General features: G+C 38.4%; 1 protein-coding gene across 1 annotated transcript in view; it reads left to right on the top strand.

Annotated features, from left to right (window-relative positions):
* LOC108578676 (hemicentin-1) overlaps nt 1-15,934 on the top strand; it is a 212,908-nt gene that overhangs the window by 89,718 nt on the left and 107,256 nt on the right. Inside the window, exons 4-5 of the mRNA XM_017942050.1 lie at nt 9,055-9,225; nt 11,698-11,859. Of these exons, the coding sequence (XP_017797539.1) occupies nt 9,055-9,225; nt 11,698-11,859 (333 nt within the window). The remainder of the gene's footprint in view (nt 1-9,054; nt 9,226-11,697; nt 11,860-15,934) is intronic.

The raw sequence follows: 15,934 nt of genomic DNA on the forward strand, positions 1-15,934 counted from the left end.
AAATAAAATTCCACTTCAACGGTGAAACTTTTAGGGACTTCTGAAAAACTCGTGAAATACGTGAACAATTATCTTTTAGTCCCAACGATCATCGCGGGATAACACGAATAATTCCTGTTGAGCCATTTTTGATTGTGAAACGGCGTAAATATTACTTTCGTAACAAATAGATTTTCTATTTAATGTTATATTTTATTTTACGTTTCAAACTTCGCGCTAAAAACAAAAATGTGTAAGGAAGGAGAAATTTTAAAAAATCGATTGTTTGTTTAATTAACTGCTATCAAATTCTACGAATACTTTGGTACGATCCTAAAACAAACAATATATAGTGAACCATAAGTAAATATTATCGAGACATTTCAGAAGAAAATGAAAATTATTATATGGCGAGAAAGAAGATACTTGAAAATCCTAATTACGGTCTTCGGGTCTTTTTAGACCCATCGTCCTTTTATTTTTTTAATAAATTCTACTGTCGTCAAATTTACGTTCCCTTAACATTCTATTAAAAGTTTACTGTCGAGGTTCATATAGCGTGCTGATAACAAAAATTGTTGTACATACATAAGGTCGTTGGGTCCTTTTTGACCCGGGGTCAAGGGTTACTCAAGGCAATTAGCCTGCCACTATTCTGCTTTCGTACGGTTTATGGCAGGTGCAAAGAGGGTGCTGGTGAATAGTAGACAATTCAGAAAACCAGGAATTGCAAATAGTCTTTTTCGACCGAAAGATCTTAAGTGTACAATCGAACGAAAGAACACACTTATGATCAAACACGTCTTTTCCATTAGGATTCTCGAGTACGCACGTTGAAATCTTCACCGGTTGCATGCAAAAATTGGCACTAATCAACAGCGAGGAGCTGTCGTAGAAATGAAGTATCTGTCGATGAAGTGATTTTATAATCATGCCGGCGTAATTCGACGGAAGTGATGGTAACAACCGTTTCGTCGGCTGTCGACGGGTGTTCGTCGCGCGTATTTCAAAGAGCAATTTACGCGATGGAAAGTTGTTACGGTCGCGAACCGCACGCGGAGGAACGGCAATCGAGCTCTATTTAAATTGTATGGAGGACCACTTGTCTCGCGGCCAATCCAATTAGATCTTCTAGTTGCTGGAAATTATGGGATTTCAGGCTGTGCACTCTGGGTCATTGAGCTTCGATCGGCTCGCGAGCACTTCTGATTGGACGCGCTTCCTCGCTCCTTCTAATTCCAACTTGAGATACATTGATTCAACCCCTTCAACCATACCCTGTGTTATTAAAACCGACTCCAAAGAGTTCTATGCTCGCCACGGTGAACTGTGCCCCAGCCAAGATCGACTTTCTGTACCTTTCATGCGTTAAGACTGTGCATATTGACACAGAGTTTATACAGGGTGATTCAATGGCAACTGCACTTTTCTTCTTCTTTTTTAAGTAAAGTGCAGAGCTATCGAAAAATTTCTGAGCTTTTTATTTCAGCGCAGAGTACGGTAAAGTATGTAGTAAGTGTATAAGTAAAATACACTTTAAAAAGTTTCTAATTTCTAAGCTTTTTAGTCAAATATTAGTGTACTTAAAATTTAACGTATTTAAGTAAAATACACTTTAAATAGTAAAGTACACTTTTCCTGATTTTCCTAATAAATGCGCGTTCCATCGTTCCATTTTGAATTGCCCATGTTTGTAAATATTAGTGCAAAAACTGAAGGCCCTATGTTTAACACAACAAAAATAGCGCATAATTCAAATCCTGCAATTCTTATTAGATCACTCTGTACTAAATAGATGCATATTTTCTCTTAGAAAATTTTTATTCTTGAATATTCTCTTTAACACAACATTGAAATATTCTTCTTTATTTCCATTTATCAACACTTTTCTCAACGACGTGAGAAAACACTGTCCTTCATAATTATTAAGACACCTGTTACGAATAAAAGTATCTCTGTCTTTGATATCTTTGAATATCTTTGATATCTTTCCCTCGAAAAGAAACTCTTGTTTAAGATAATACGAACTGAGTTAATAGTACGTAAACTATGCAGATATTGTAACAGAATCTTATTAAAGGAGACTTCCTTAAGAAAAAATTCCTAAAAATTCAATTTTCAAGTTTGCACATAATTTAGGTCATTCTACTCTTCTCCAATAAATAATCTGATCACTGTTCACTGACCTATAACAAATGGCAGACACTTTGAAGGTTTCGTCTAAAATACTTCGACCTTATTAGAAGTTCGCTTTTGAGGTAACTCAGTCTTCCTAACAACCCTTGAACTGTATCGTTGCTGCAGCGATGCAACATATCTCTGAGCGTTGTTTTTGCTAACAAGGCCAAAACGCGGCACGAGGATTCGTCTGGGAATTAGATTCACCAAGCTCGCGAAAGTTGGCAAACTTTTTTCTCCCGTTACTTGAAATCATCAACGAGCTACACGCCGCTTTTGTTCTCATTTTCGTCATTTTTCTGACCGGGAAAAATGAAAATTTCCGAAGAGCCGCGATCGAACTCTCTCGATGAGCGAAAAACTTTTTGCGCGTTTCCTCAACGTCGAGCTTCTGGTTATGTGCTTAATAAAGTGGAAGCCGAGAAAACAGAGTGGAGAGAAGCTTCGTTTTGATTCACGTTCGATATGTTCCCTGGTGAAAATACAAGTCTCATTTTTCCTCGATTTCTCCTTTTTTTCTTTCCTTCTCTGACAGTGTCTTCTCAGCTGGTGTTTTCCACGAACGGAAAATTTCCAGGTGGTAACACTTTTTGCGTGGTGTAGAGTAACACGAAGGAAAAATTTGGACGAATCTGCGTAAGGAAAACTGCGCGATCTACGTGAAAGCGGCATTCGAAGAATTTTTCGATTCTAAGAGATTTGGAATAATGAAATTATTATAGTCAATTGTATAGAATCGTGTGGAAATTTTCTAGAGAAGCACAAGGTATCTAAAGTTTTATTTCAAAAAACGACGTTTCATATGCATCGACTTACTTTTGCTTTTTAATTTCATGATTTTTTAAGAAATGTAATTTTTTTACAAGTAAGACGAGAGTGTTTCGAAGAGCGTTTAAGGAATATCGACGTTATGGCGTTTAGTTAAGGGTAGTTTCAGCTTGGGGACAGCGCGGTCTCTTTTCGGTTGGAATATCAGAGATACGAGATATTCAATTTCCGGCGATAAGAAAGCGAATGGGAGGGGTTTGATAGAGGTTTTGCTTCATTTGAATGTAAATTACGCGATAAATTCTTATTGAAATGTGGTAGTGTCCATAAAGTAGAGTTCGCCTTGGAACGGGGTGAATTGCTCATTACGTGAAAGTAATTACGAGAAAGAGTGAAATGTTTAAAAATTGTCGAGTTCCAATGGTACTGGCTATCTCCATATTCAACAAACTTATCGTTCGTGCAGATTAAATGCAGTCACAATTTTTCTGAAATAACCTCGCTGATTGAATTCAATGGAACTTGATTAATTAATTAAAGGTGAAATTGAAACAAGTCGTTACGTTGAAGATAAAGACGAAATATAAAAACATCGTTGTAAATTCTTTTTGTATAGCATAAAATGAATTATTTCCATTTTTAGTGGCACCAATGAGTAAATATTTGTAAACTGAAAGCAGTGAATAATTTAATAAGTGTCGATTATAAACTGTTAAACAATTGAAACACAAAAGGATGCAGAAGAGTTATGATAACTGAAAGCACGAAAAAAAATCAACAGTTCAATTACTCATCTATGTAACAGTATAATTATTTGTGAATGAACTTAAAATTCATTCTTAAGCTTAAAATTAAAGGGAAGAATTTTTTTAAAAAGCAATATTCCTTCCCATTGTAACATTTCTTACATTATGTGTCACATGTGTCTGTATATTTTATTATTTTAATAACTTCAAGCAAACAGTTGTTACTTATATTTTTTCTAGATGCTAGCCTTTAGTTTAACGCTTTCGTTACGACAGAAAGGATTGTCAATGCATATTCGCCGTATACCCAGCAAATTGCCATTCGAACACAAAGCTAGATCTGTGAAAATCTAACAATGGTATTTAATACCAAAATGGCTAATTTCAATTTATGAATTTCACGTCATTTCACTATTTTCTTCGTTCTTTGTTGTATATTTCTTCAGAATCTCGTCTCTCTCTTTTCATGCTCTCGAAGCTCATTTCAGCTCGCGTCGTGAAATCGCTGTGCTGGGACTTGGCGATTTGCTAGATTAGAGAAACTCCGGAGAGACCTCTGACAAGTGGTGCACTTCGCATACAACTGCGTTTCGCGTCTTTTTTTCTCCTCTTATGAAATAACTGCTGTGAACGATGACTACACTGTGGTTAACATTAATTCTTTTACAAATATCATAGTACTATTCCTTGCATTTTTGTTCATTCCTCGCGACTTGGTTTATATTTCAGCCAATTTCTTCAATTTTTACTTTAACAAATTTGTTGTAGAATCTTAAAGATTCCCGTGTTTTCGTTACAAAAATTCTCTGACCTTCTTAGCAAGTGCTCCCTAAGCATCACTAACCCTTTTATGATTAGTGATGTTTACGTTGAAGACTGGAATATTTCAGATTTCTCAGTATGTAAACGTAAAAAATTTAGTTGGTATTTCAACTGCTCAGCTTCTCCCTCGATCAATAGCAGACGTATTGTAATCCTATTTTCTAACAGTAGACGACCTGGAATTAACGAACTTCAACCCTTCTGCGATTAAAAATTCATTAATTCGAGGTCGTCTGTTGTCAGAAAATAAGATTACAATCCATCAATTGCTATTGATCAAATACCAACTAAATTTTCCACGCTCCCTTACTAAAAGACCTAAAATATTCCAGTCCTCGACATCGTGAACGTCGTAAACTCGAGATAATCCGTTACCCTAACATTTCTTAAAACCCACCCGTGGAATCATGCTCGTGGAATCGATCCCGGTCGGGTCCAGAAACGGCCCAGCATTTCCGGTCCAGCCTGGCAATAAAAAGTTACGGCGTTCCCAGCGCGCACGTAAATTCGCAAGATGAATTTCCAGGGAAAACAGTTACTTGACATTCAGTGGCTCACGGTGAATTCAGCCGGGGCTCGGCTCCCGGAAGCGGCGCTTGTACGCGTTGAAAAGTTTATTCATAGCCCGGTCCCCGAGAAAAAGGTGGTCCGTCTCGGATTCGCCGCGGCTTTTTTTTTTCAAACCGGTCTGTGTTCCGCGCGCCGTGTGTCCTCTCTCCCTTTTACCAAACGCACCGTGAACCGTGCGAGTCCGCGAGAATCTCGAATTAAAAAGTGGGATTCAAACGTTCCCGCGACGCGGACGAGCTTCTTCTCTCAGGGCGGTATTGAATTCGAGAGGAAGAGTGGCGGAGTGAGCGGCAGGCAGGACGGAGGACATTGAGGGAATCTTCGTTTTTATCATCTCCAACCGCGAAAACTCCGCCGTGTAATTCACGTGCGACTGAATCTCTAGTGAGCATGGTTGGACGTGAACGTTAAGTAGGGACAATGAATGACAACTTGTGTCGCTTTTTGTTCCGACTCTGTGTGCGATGCAAGTTGTTTTCGCGAAAGCGTCGAGCCATGTTTGAAGACTTTTCAAACGGGGGTGGATCCTAGCACGTGTCTGATTGTAAGAGTGGAGGAGAAGTATGGAGAATGGATGGTTGTTATCGTTGAGACGAGCGAAGTGAGTGAAATGTTGGTGAAAATTGGTTATTTGAAACTACTATTGAGGTATTTCCTGCTTGAAAGAACGTAGTGTCTTTTTTTTTGTACATGCGAGTTTAATGTCGCGTTAACTGCAACATTTCTGAAAATTTGGACTTGCTGAAAATTGGTTATTTGAAACTACTATTGAGGTATTTCCTGCTTGAAAGAACGTAGTGTCTTTTTTTTTTGTACATGCGAGTTTAATGTCGCGTTAACTGCAACATTTCTGAAAATTTGGACTTGACCTCCGTAGACTCGCGTGGCGGTCCCAGAAACCGACGAAATCGGAATTCGCTTATTCTTTAGAAACAATTGACTCTCTCACCCTGCCCTTTCTCATTGTTGTAACGAATTACATGAAACTGTACGGTATAAATACCATATTCCGGTCATTTAAAAATCGGTGTGAGACCGACGTGAGACACTGTGCACTGGAAAATTACGCGAGTCCAGGAAGGTGAAGTGCTGAAATGCGAGCAACGCATGCCAAACTGTTAAAAAGACAAGTAAAGTGAGTTACAATTGAGACAGGTTTTCTGCCAACACTGAAATACGATACATTACCAAATTTGATGCTGTGGAATTTATCTGATCATTTCTAATAGCATTCTTTGTTTCTCAGAATAAGGAAATTCTGACTTACACCACTATGACTTTTAGAACTGTTGACTTACTTAACCCCTTGCACTACGCTGAACCTCGGAAAAAGCCAGGCCAAACCCGTCCGCCTGAATGGTCGCGAAGAGAGCCGAGTGGCGGAGCCCGAGTGTCGAAATTGACTGAGTGCAACATAGTCGCGCTACGAGCCACGAGTCAGACTCGTGATATTCATGTTTGGCCTAAAATTTTCATCACGAGTCTGACTCGTGATAATCAAGTTTGGCCTGAAATTTTCATCACGAGTCTGACTCGTAAAAATAGCGCAAGGGGTTAAAGAATACGTAAATTCGTTAATTGGTACATTTATCAGGATCTCCTTTTCTCTTCTTCGAATTTTGTTACATCGATCCTGCGATTACCAAACCGATTCGCACTTATTCGCAGAGACAGGGGTGTGCAAGTTTGTAAATGTAACAAAGTTAGTAAAGCTTCGATAATTTGCAAACGTTCTATCTTTATCGCCAGCAGCGGAACATTTACTTCCGCCCTTTTGCACGGTCCTGTGCACCATTGTATTCCTCACGCACAGAAAAAGATACACCGTCGCTTGGCGGTTTGTAGAAAATTTCATTTCGCTGTTGCAGTTGAACGACGCAAATAATGAACGCGTAAATAATTGATATCGCGGGAAGGAAAAATGTCGTTGATTATTCGCCCATTGAAGATTTATCAAAAGCGTTCAGTATTCATTCGTTAATCGAGCGGAATGTTTTTCGGCGGGGCGCGAAAATATGACGAGCAGATCGGTCGAAATTCAATTTTAAAAGCGTATCAAAATTTATGGGAATTCGCGCGATTAGAAGCGTGACACAATCGATTGGCTGTTATAATGCGCGTTAGATAAATTGAGAAACGATATTACCGAGCGGAAAATAATCGAAATGGAAATTGAAATGATTCGATACACGAATTGCAAAGGTCTACCAATTGATACTTTTTCAGGTAGTAATTTCTTTTTTCAAACTGGAGTGTTTTCGCATTTTCTATATTTCACCAATGCAACGCGACTAATGCAACATTTATACAACAGTAAATCGTGATAAATACGCAGTTAACGAATAATAAAAAATTTATAAAGTTTAATCGTCGATAAATTGAAAGGAATTTATTTGGATAAAATTGGCATGTTCACTTTAATCGCGTAAAATTGAAACATGGCGAAGGTTCGTGGCAGTTTTTAATGCATACTAAGTAGGTATAACGGCTGATAACGAAATAAGGACAAATATAACTAAAACTCTGTATATCTCACACTCGGCTCCCTAATGCTTTCAAAACTCTCTCCTCGTCTTTCTCTTTAGACTTTCGCTTTAAACTCTCCAAACTTTCTCACCAGCCGGTGTTCAACCTTAAGAAGATTTATTCTCGCACACACACTCGTCCCAACACCCACGTGAGCAATTTAGTCACACCGACTTGCCTACACATTTCCAGTATCTTTACTTTCAAAATATCTCATTAAGTCAGCCTATTCGTCATTCATAGATTATCTCAATCTACCAGCTACACATAATACCCTGGAATAGTTCTTACCGTAGTAAAATGTAATAACAATAGTTAACAAATATTTCAACCCTTTCTAATTTTGAAAAGTGCCTTTTGGTACACTTCCACCTTAATTTAGTACTTAATTTTATCCTTCACGCACTTCTATCGTACCATAATTTAGTAAACCGAATTTTAAAACGATACAAATTTTGCAGTCGTGGTTTAAAATTTAGTGTCATACCCGTTACGTATTAAAATCTGCCGCAGCGAAAGGGTTAATATGATAAAGCACACCGTTTGAACATCTGTTTCGAATTTGTGTAATTATTGATAGAAGTCTGTGGTTTTAAAGGGATTGTGAGCAAAATATCTACACTGTAACTCGTGTCTACTTGCCTGTCCATTTATTTTCAAGGTTTTTTGTGAATTTAAAGGGACCAAGTTATGAATGTAACTGGTGTAACGAAGAAAATAGGTTGGCAAATATTCACGAACGATAGTGTAACTTAATAAACCTCTTGAACCTCTTGATTAAACCAGCAAGCCTAGTTCACCTGAACTTTCTACGCCAAGCTGTTGCTAATTCCAATTTTCTAGAGTTATTTAGGACTACCAGTAAGTTGAAAATAATAGAGCGCGATATTTCGAAAATATTAATTCTCTAATATACAGGGTGGACTACGTGAAACAGGCCTAATTACATATCTTCTTTAGGTATCTTCGGTGGTACGAGAAAATTTTGATAATTCAAGTGATTTCAAAGGGTGAATTTTAAAATGTCCTTAGACTCTAAAATATTAAATCAACTATGAAATTTCCTTCGAAAAAATTCTTCTTCCATCTTATTCACCCCTTTGAAACCATGTAAAGTGCGTATGAAAATTTTCTCGTGCCACCAATAACCAAAGAAAATAATTAGGCGACCTGTGTTACATTTGTGTCTGAAGGTGTTACAATAAAATGAATATAGGAATAGGTAGAAATGTAGCTAGACACGAACAGAAGATCAATACAAACAGCACATCAAGTGACTGTCATCGTTAGCCCAGCTTGTATTTGCAATCAATATCGAATGGCTTGGTTTGCTTTCGAGGAACCAGATGAGCAACGAGTCGAACAACGTTGCACCGTAAGCAGCACTGAATAGAAGGCAATAATAGTAGGACGAATCGAAGATGCTTTTTAGCCAACGTAATTGACCGCCTTTCGTTTGTTTCAGTGCAACCTGCGTTCGTACGTGTTATCGACGAGAACACGAAGAACACGCTAAGCACCGGCGCCACTTTAGGACCTATAAACGAAGGTTCGATGATTTCCTTGTACTGCGAGAGCGGCGAAGGAAAGCCAGTGCCTACGGTCGAGTGGTTTAAAGGCGACCAACTATTGGAAGGTAAGATTTACGAGAGTTTCCGCTCTCGTTTTCTGAGGTTTCTCAGGTTTCCTGATTTTTCAATGGGCCCCTGAATAATCATCGCGCGAAGATTTATCAGTTGTGTAGTTCTGTTCTTCTGTACAGTTCCTTTCCTACGCTTTTCACACGTGTTTGTCACTATTTTACCAATCTTGATGAATGTATAATATTAGGTCGTCTCGTAACTTCGTATCGAATTTTATAATTTAGATCAATATTTCCAAGGGACCTTTAAATTTGATAAGAAAAACGTAAGCTTCTTCTTATTTTTTTCAGTGACACCATTATGTCGATGCTATAGAATTTCCTTCGATTTTCGTTCAAATATTTTCCAGTTTCGGCACGAACTTATGGGACAACCTTATACTCTTCCAATTCTTCTAACTGATCGTATAAAAATATTTCAAAATTAATTGGACCAATTTTCTGAACACCTCTCGGAGATAATGTGAAAATATACAGGATGAACCGCCTAACGTGATCACCTTAGATTATTCTATTATCAGTGGAACGATCGAATGTTTTTCTGTAATATGGTTCGAAGAGGTCTTTAAGATGATTCTGGTACATTCTTCAAAAGTTCATTTTTTACAAACTTTCCAAGATCATTTTCAATTTTCTATTCACCCTATATGCTCATATTCATATGCACACTAATACTTAACACGTGCATACTGCATCTAATATTTCATATACAGCACATCTACTCTAATTAAAGAAAAATGTCTAAAAATTCTAATTAGTTGATACACATCTAGCTTTACTCGCTGAAATAACTTCTTCATAGAAATACGAATAACACGCTTAGCTATAAAATTGAAATTAATCCTATTAATCTTCTCGCGCACAAGTTACATACCTAATCAAACTTATTTCTCCTTTCATCAAACATGAATTCAGTCGTTAGAGACACGATCTCACATTCGTCACACGTTCCTCTACAATAGAAACACCGACTCTTGCTCTCAATGTAGTTGCAAGCGCATCACACTTTACATCAAGCAAACTCCGAGGATCACGATACTGAATCCTAATCTCGAGATCATTGGACGGAAGTCTTGATCCGTGAAACATGATTCCTTTGTGATGTCTACATATGTATCTCACGACTGAAATGTAATCGGGTATCAAATTTGACGAAACAAGCAACCGCATATATGTAACGAAATTGATCATTTTATTCATCGAAAAGCTAAATGAACACTGTCTTGTACCACGAAGAGGGTTCTACTTAAGAAATTTCTATCCAGTCACCGAAGACTAAATTCTAAAACTTTTCTCAGTCGCAGCATACCGAATATTTACGTTTATCGCCTGCTCCATTTTTTCCTTCCTCGGCGTATTGTTCACAAACCGTGCAATTATTACGTGGCACGAACGTAACCGTTTTTCACATCAACGTCCTACAAAGAGCACCGTCGTAAACGTTCCTCCACAATCGTAACCGTACACTTCGAGATCACGCGCGTTTCCACCGAAAGGACGTAGAAATTTCTTCATTCGTAACGCGTAACCATGATTATATATTATTTATAATAACTTCTCATTTACAATTCTTCTCGTTTCAGTTAGATAATGCACGAATGAATTTCAATCTCCCGAACACGTAGACGGGTCTCGTTAGTTTGAAACTTTTATCGAGCAAAATTCCATTACACTCGCAGTCATAAAGAAATTTAATTACAAGTTACATAAAATTTTATTATCCACTGGCAGGAGCTATTACGATACTCGTATAGTACAGCGCAGAGACCTTCTGTATGTACAGTGAATTTCATTTGGAAATTTCGATGGAAAATTTTCATTTTCAATTCGACGCAAGTGCAAATATGAGTTTAACAATATCACAAAAAAAAAAAAAATCAGTAATGATACATTGAACAAAACGTTTAAATTGTTATTCAAAAACCTGAGGCTAAAAATCTAGCGCTTGCATAAATTAAAAATCGTCTGTATCCTTATCAACTCAAGAACGAAATTAACAAAAGGTTCCAAAGTTTTCTCTCATTCCAGAGTCTGCTCGAAATTAACGCAAAAGTTATCGTCTAAGATTTCAAAATTTTCTCTCGTTCCAGAGTGTACTCGAGGTTTAATAAAATATCTGTAAAAAACGTTCAGTTTCCAGGGTACGGGCACCAAAATTTTGATTGGTTATCGGAAACTTCGATTTTTTGGGAAGGGAATAACTTACGATGAAAGCTCACGCGCCGGCTAATCCCCTTGTTTTTGAAAAAATCACGCGCGTTCATATAGAACCGAGGGTTCGAGTGATACCGTAATAGAGAAAGTTAGAGAAATATCCGACAAAACGTAATCATTGTCACCTCGAAATACACATCGGTATCACTTGGAGAATTGCACGAAATCAACTGGAACGATCAAGCTTTCACGTAGCCTGCGGAAGCTCGATCTGAAAACATCTCTAAACGCGTTTGGACGCACGTGTTTCAGCGACCAGTTCGACGACGATAGCTGACAACGGGATAGGGAACGGGAGCAGCCTGCTGCAGATGCAAATCACACGCGACGAGCTGGATGCAACTTTCACGTGTAAAGTCAACAGTATAGCGCTCGTCGAACCCCTCACTGTCGACGTCAAGCTGGATGTACACGGTAAGTGTATGTGTGTGTGTGTGCAGCACGTGACTTTTCTGGTCCACGGTCAAACACCATTGTCTCCGAAAAGTGAATCACTCGTGGCGATAAGCGTTTCTTTATCGACGTCTCGATCGAACGAAGAGACCGAAATAATCCCTGCGAACTTGAACTCTCCTCGGAATCGAGTATTCATTTATCTGGACATCTCGCCGAGACTGCTGGAGTTTGGGAGAGGAAATCTCGAAAGGGTGTGAAAACCGATACCCTTGTGTTTTCCGAGACTTTCTTTTTTTCTTTCTAATGCTCGTGCGATTGTTTCGGATTAAATTGAATCGTTTTTTCGGAGGATAGCAGAGTTCTGGATATCTTAGAGTTGGATTTACAGATAAAGGTTCCTTTTTGCGTAGGTACAGTTTTGTGGGAAGAAGATGAGCAGAGGTGAAATTAGGGTTGGTAGTTTTCTTTCTCGCATCGACGTGGAATTCTGTCTAGAATTAAATTTAATGGCTTCGTTTGGAATTGAGTGAGCTTTTCTTTATAGTGGCCGATTAGTTTGAGAGTTTTTATTGATACACGTGAAATTTAGTTGTCTTAACTTCAGAAAATTTTTCTGTTTGAGAATTTAATAGCTTCAAGATTTATATTAGCTATTGAATATTAATTAATAACGAAGTGTTTAATTTAATTGTTCAAGTAATTATAATGATTAAATTAGGTATCCTTCCTTTTAATCGGTGATTAATTTCTGTTTACCTGAAACTTTTGTAATATCAACATTGATAAAATTAATTCCCATTTATTTTTTATCTGACATTTCAAATTTTACTCTTTCATTATTTCGTACAATTTTAGTAAGTAGAGTTGTTATTTCACTTAACATAAGAAACGATCTAAAATTATATAAAAATTAATCGATGGTCGCGTTTATTACGTACAGTTCTTTATTGCTGAAGGAACAGTGAGTATCTTGGAGAAAAATGAAGGTTAAGTTGTCGAAATCAACTATCCTCGTAGCTCGAGGTGTGAGAAGCTGTTCTAAAACGGGCACACGTGGTTCGAACAGGAAGATTAAGTTATAAATTGCGAATCCTACACTTTTAGTGCTGATAGGAACACCGAAGATTAATGTTTTTAGATACAGCGATACAGGAAATTTCAGCATGTGATCAATTTCAGTGGAAAGTTTCGAAAGTTAAGTATGATCTATGAATTACAAACGAAGTCAAAGGGAATCAACCGTCGGTAAATTATGATCTTGCTGGTTCTAGTCATAAATCACGCCGGGTCGTGACATTAAAAAAGTCTTTTTCCCTGCGTCGTTCGTTAAAACTAAGGTCGTTAAAATTCGTGTGAACTGTGTGTGCAGCCCTCCCTTTCGTATTTTCATTCAATTTTCCACTGGCTTTTCACCTTCTTTTTTTCCCTTCTATTTTCTGTCTTCCCCCTTTTTCCCCCGACAGTCAACATTGCGATTAAATTCGAGCATTTTACTCGAACAGCTGAGATTCCTTTTTTTTTTTTTTAATGGACCGTGAAAAATGACGCATCTTTCTAACTGTTCGGGTCGCGTAATGTTCGATGCTTAATTGCCGAACCGGTACGCGAGTTTAATCACACCTTGATTTATTCAGTGTGAAATGCTAAGAACTAGTTTTATTTGCAACAGAGTGATACTTGAGGTGATGTCGCCACGAGACTATCAAAATACTAATTTTCGTAAGACCAACTGCCAAGACTTCCAAAAAAGGACGCGCTTCTGCCTCGTTCCCTTAGTTTTATCCGCTCAGCCAGTTGCTGATTGGTGGCCGATTTCTTCTGGGGGTTGTAGATGGTGACTCCTCATTGGAGGAGGTTGTTTAGGTGGGACGCAGCTCTTTCCAAGGGAAGGGGATTGTTGCTTAACATTAGAAAACCCCCATTTTCGGGTTTTTCCACCGCGCATGTGACCTCTCCACGGAAGATACGGTACGCGCGTAATGAATTTCATTCAGAACGAACTATCCCTTAATACGATTCTCTCCAATTTATTTCTGTCGGTCTCCCACTTCTTCGTTTTCGTCCTTTTCAATTCGTGCTTCTCCACGTCTTCGTTTCCCTTGTATCTGTCGAGAAATTACCACTACTTCGCAATAGTAATCTGACCTAATTAAGAAACACACCCAATGGAATAATTTTCACAAGATCGACGCACACCTTGAAATATACATTCGCCAAATGGATATCTTTCTGGCCTAGAAAATTCTGCATTCGTTCTACTCAACTTTGCCCACATTGTTGCGAATTTGTGTCAAAGATACTCATCTTTAATTTCGGTGAAAGACAAGATACCGTTGCAGGTCTATCTAGTATCCAGATAGTATACAACATTGTAGGGTTAATATTAAGTACGAATCACTGGAGTACAGCAGATGTCTGATTTATATCAGTTCGTACTACTGGCTGTGCTTATTAAATCAGTAGCTGTACGGTTTGGGCCACTTTTCGACGATTATCTAAATCAAATATTAACACGTTCGTTATCACTGTTCTGTTGAAGCATCTCCTGCTATCGGGAAAACCGTGAATACTTTCTTTAAGAGATAAATTAGCGATTTTAACCCTCATCCGTCCCTCAGTTTCGCATCTTAATAGGTCCCTCGGTGTCAATTTGACACAATGGTAAACAATCAATTAAATGAAAAGATAAATAATTAATTTTGTAAATTCTTTTATTAAATACAGAAAATAAACAAAAAATCTTTTCTACAAATAACCGAATGATACAATTTTTTATCGGAAAGGTGTGTCAAGTTGACACGAGGGACGGACGAGGGTTAAGGAATGCGTCGAATTCAGCCCTTACACAGTGGAACACAGTGGAATTTACTTACCCATAAACAAACATCACTCGTTTAGTTTTAAGTTAGTTTCAACACCAAATTCTACTTGCAATCACGAATACGGTTCGAGAATTAAACCGCACAGCATCCCAGGAATAAAATATCCTTATTCTATTCCAAGATCCATTGTCCTCAAATTCGTATCGTAATTCGGTTCGTGCTAATTCCAAAAATGACATTTCACAAAGTAGCTCTTCAATTTCTGTAACCGAACGTCCAGAAAAATCCCCGAAACTAGCTCATTCCACCGAAATCGGCTATTCTCAAATTCTCACCGCGATTCCAATTGCATCGCTGAGTAACGATCGATTGCACCCCGTGCCTCGAAGTCGCGGAAAGATACGATCAAACAGGAGCAAGATTAAAGAACGAAGAACCAGCCGTATGCCTCGTAGATTAGAATAATTTATCGCGTCTGTGATACACGTTTCTCGCGTGTCCCGCCGGCCAAACAAATTGCCAACGCGGTATTGCGGAGGAAAACGACGAGACGGTGAGCCAGGAGTGTCTCGATCCAAAAAGTTTCCGTCCAGAGTCTTTCACGTCCGCGTGAACTTTCTCGGGTGTTATATCCGGCGCTGGTGCGACAGACACACCATGGTAGAAACACAGAAAACCGGCCGTAACGACGACTAGATTAAGAGTTAAAGTTACGAAAGGCTCGTTTCCTTCTCTCCTCCTCGTTTCGCGGCAGTTCCAACAGCTTTCGCGTCCCATCGTTTTCTCGTCAGATTCGAATAACGTTATCGCGGGAGAAAGAAATTTTGATTTATAACGGTATTAGGAATACGTTCTCTAGAGAGTTTTGCCCAAGTTCGGAGTATTTTATTGTTAGGCGTTCGGGAAATGGAGTTGGAGACCCGGTGTGTAGATCGTGGGGATGATAAAGGGAGAAGAAATGTGTGCGATTCTGATTAGAAATGACGAGTTTTAGCAGTTTAAGCTCTGTTCGTGGTTTTCACTGCGGCGGAACTTTAGGATAACAATCTTAGCTGGAATTAATTCAGTGTCTACCGAGGGGGAGTTCGAAAGTTATATTGATATTGTAATTATGAGACAGAAATATTGGAGAAGTGAGATATACGTACGTAGGATGGTATCTAATGTCTGCTGGTATATTGTAAATGTAGGAGGATACTCGTTTGTTTGTTTTAGAAAATAATTTTACTTGGTACGCTGAAATATAGATCACCCTTCGGTCAATAATTTTG

This window comes from Habropoda laboriosa, unplaced genomic scaffold, assembly GCF_001263275.1.
Source record: "Habropoda laboriosa isolate 0110345459 unplaced genomic scaffold, ASM126327v1 scaffold69, whole genome shotgun sequence".
NCBI lineage: Eukaryota > Metazoa > Arthropoda > Insecta > Hymenoptera > Apidae > Habropoda > Habropoda laboriosa.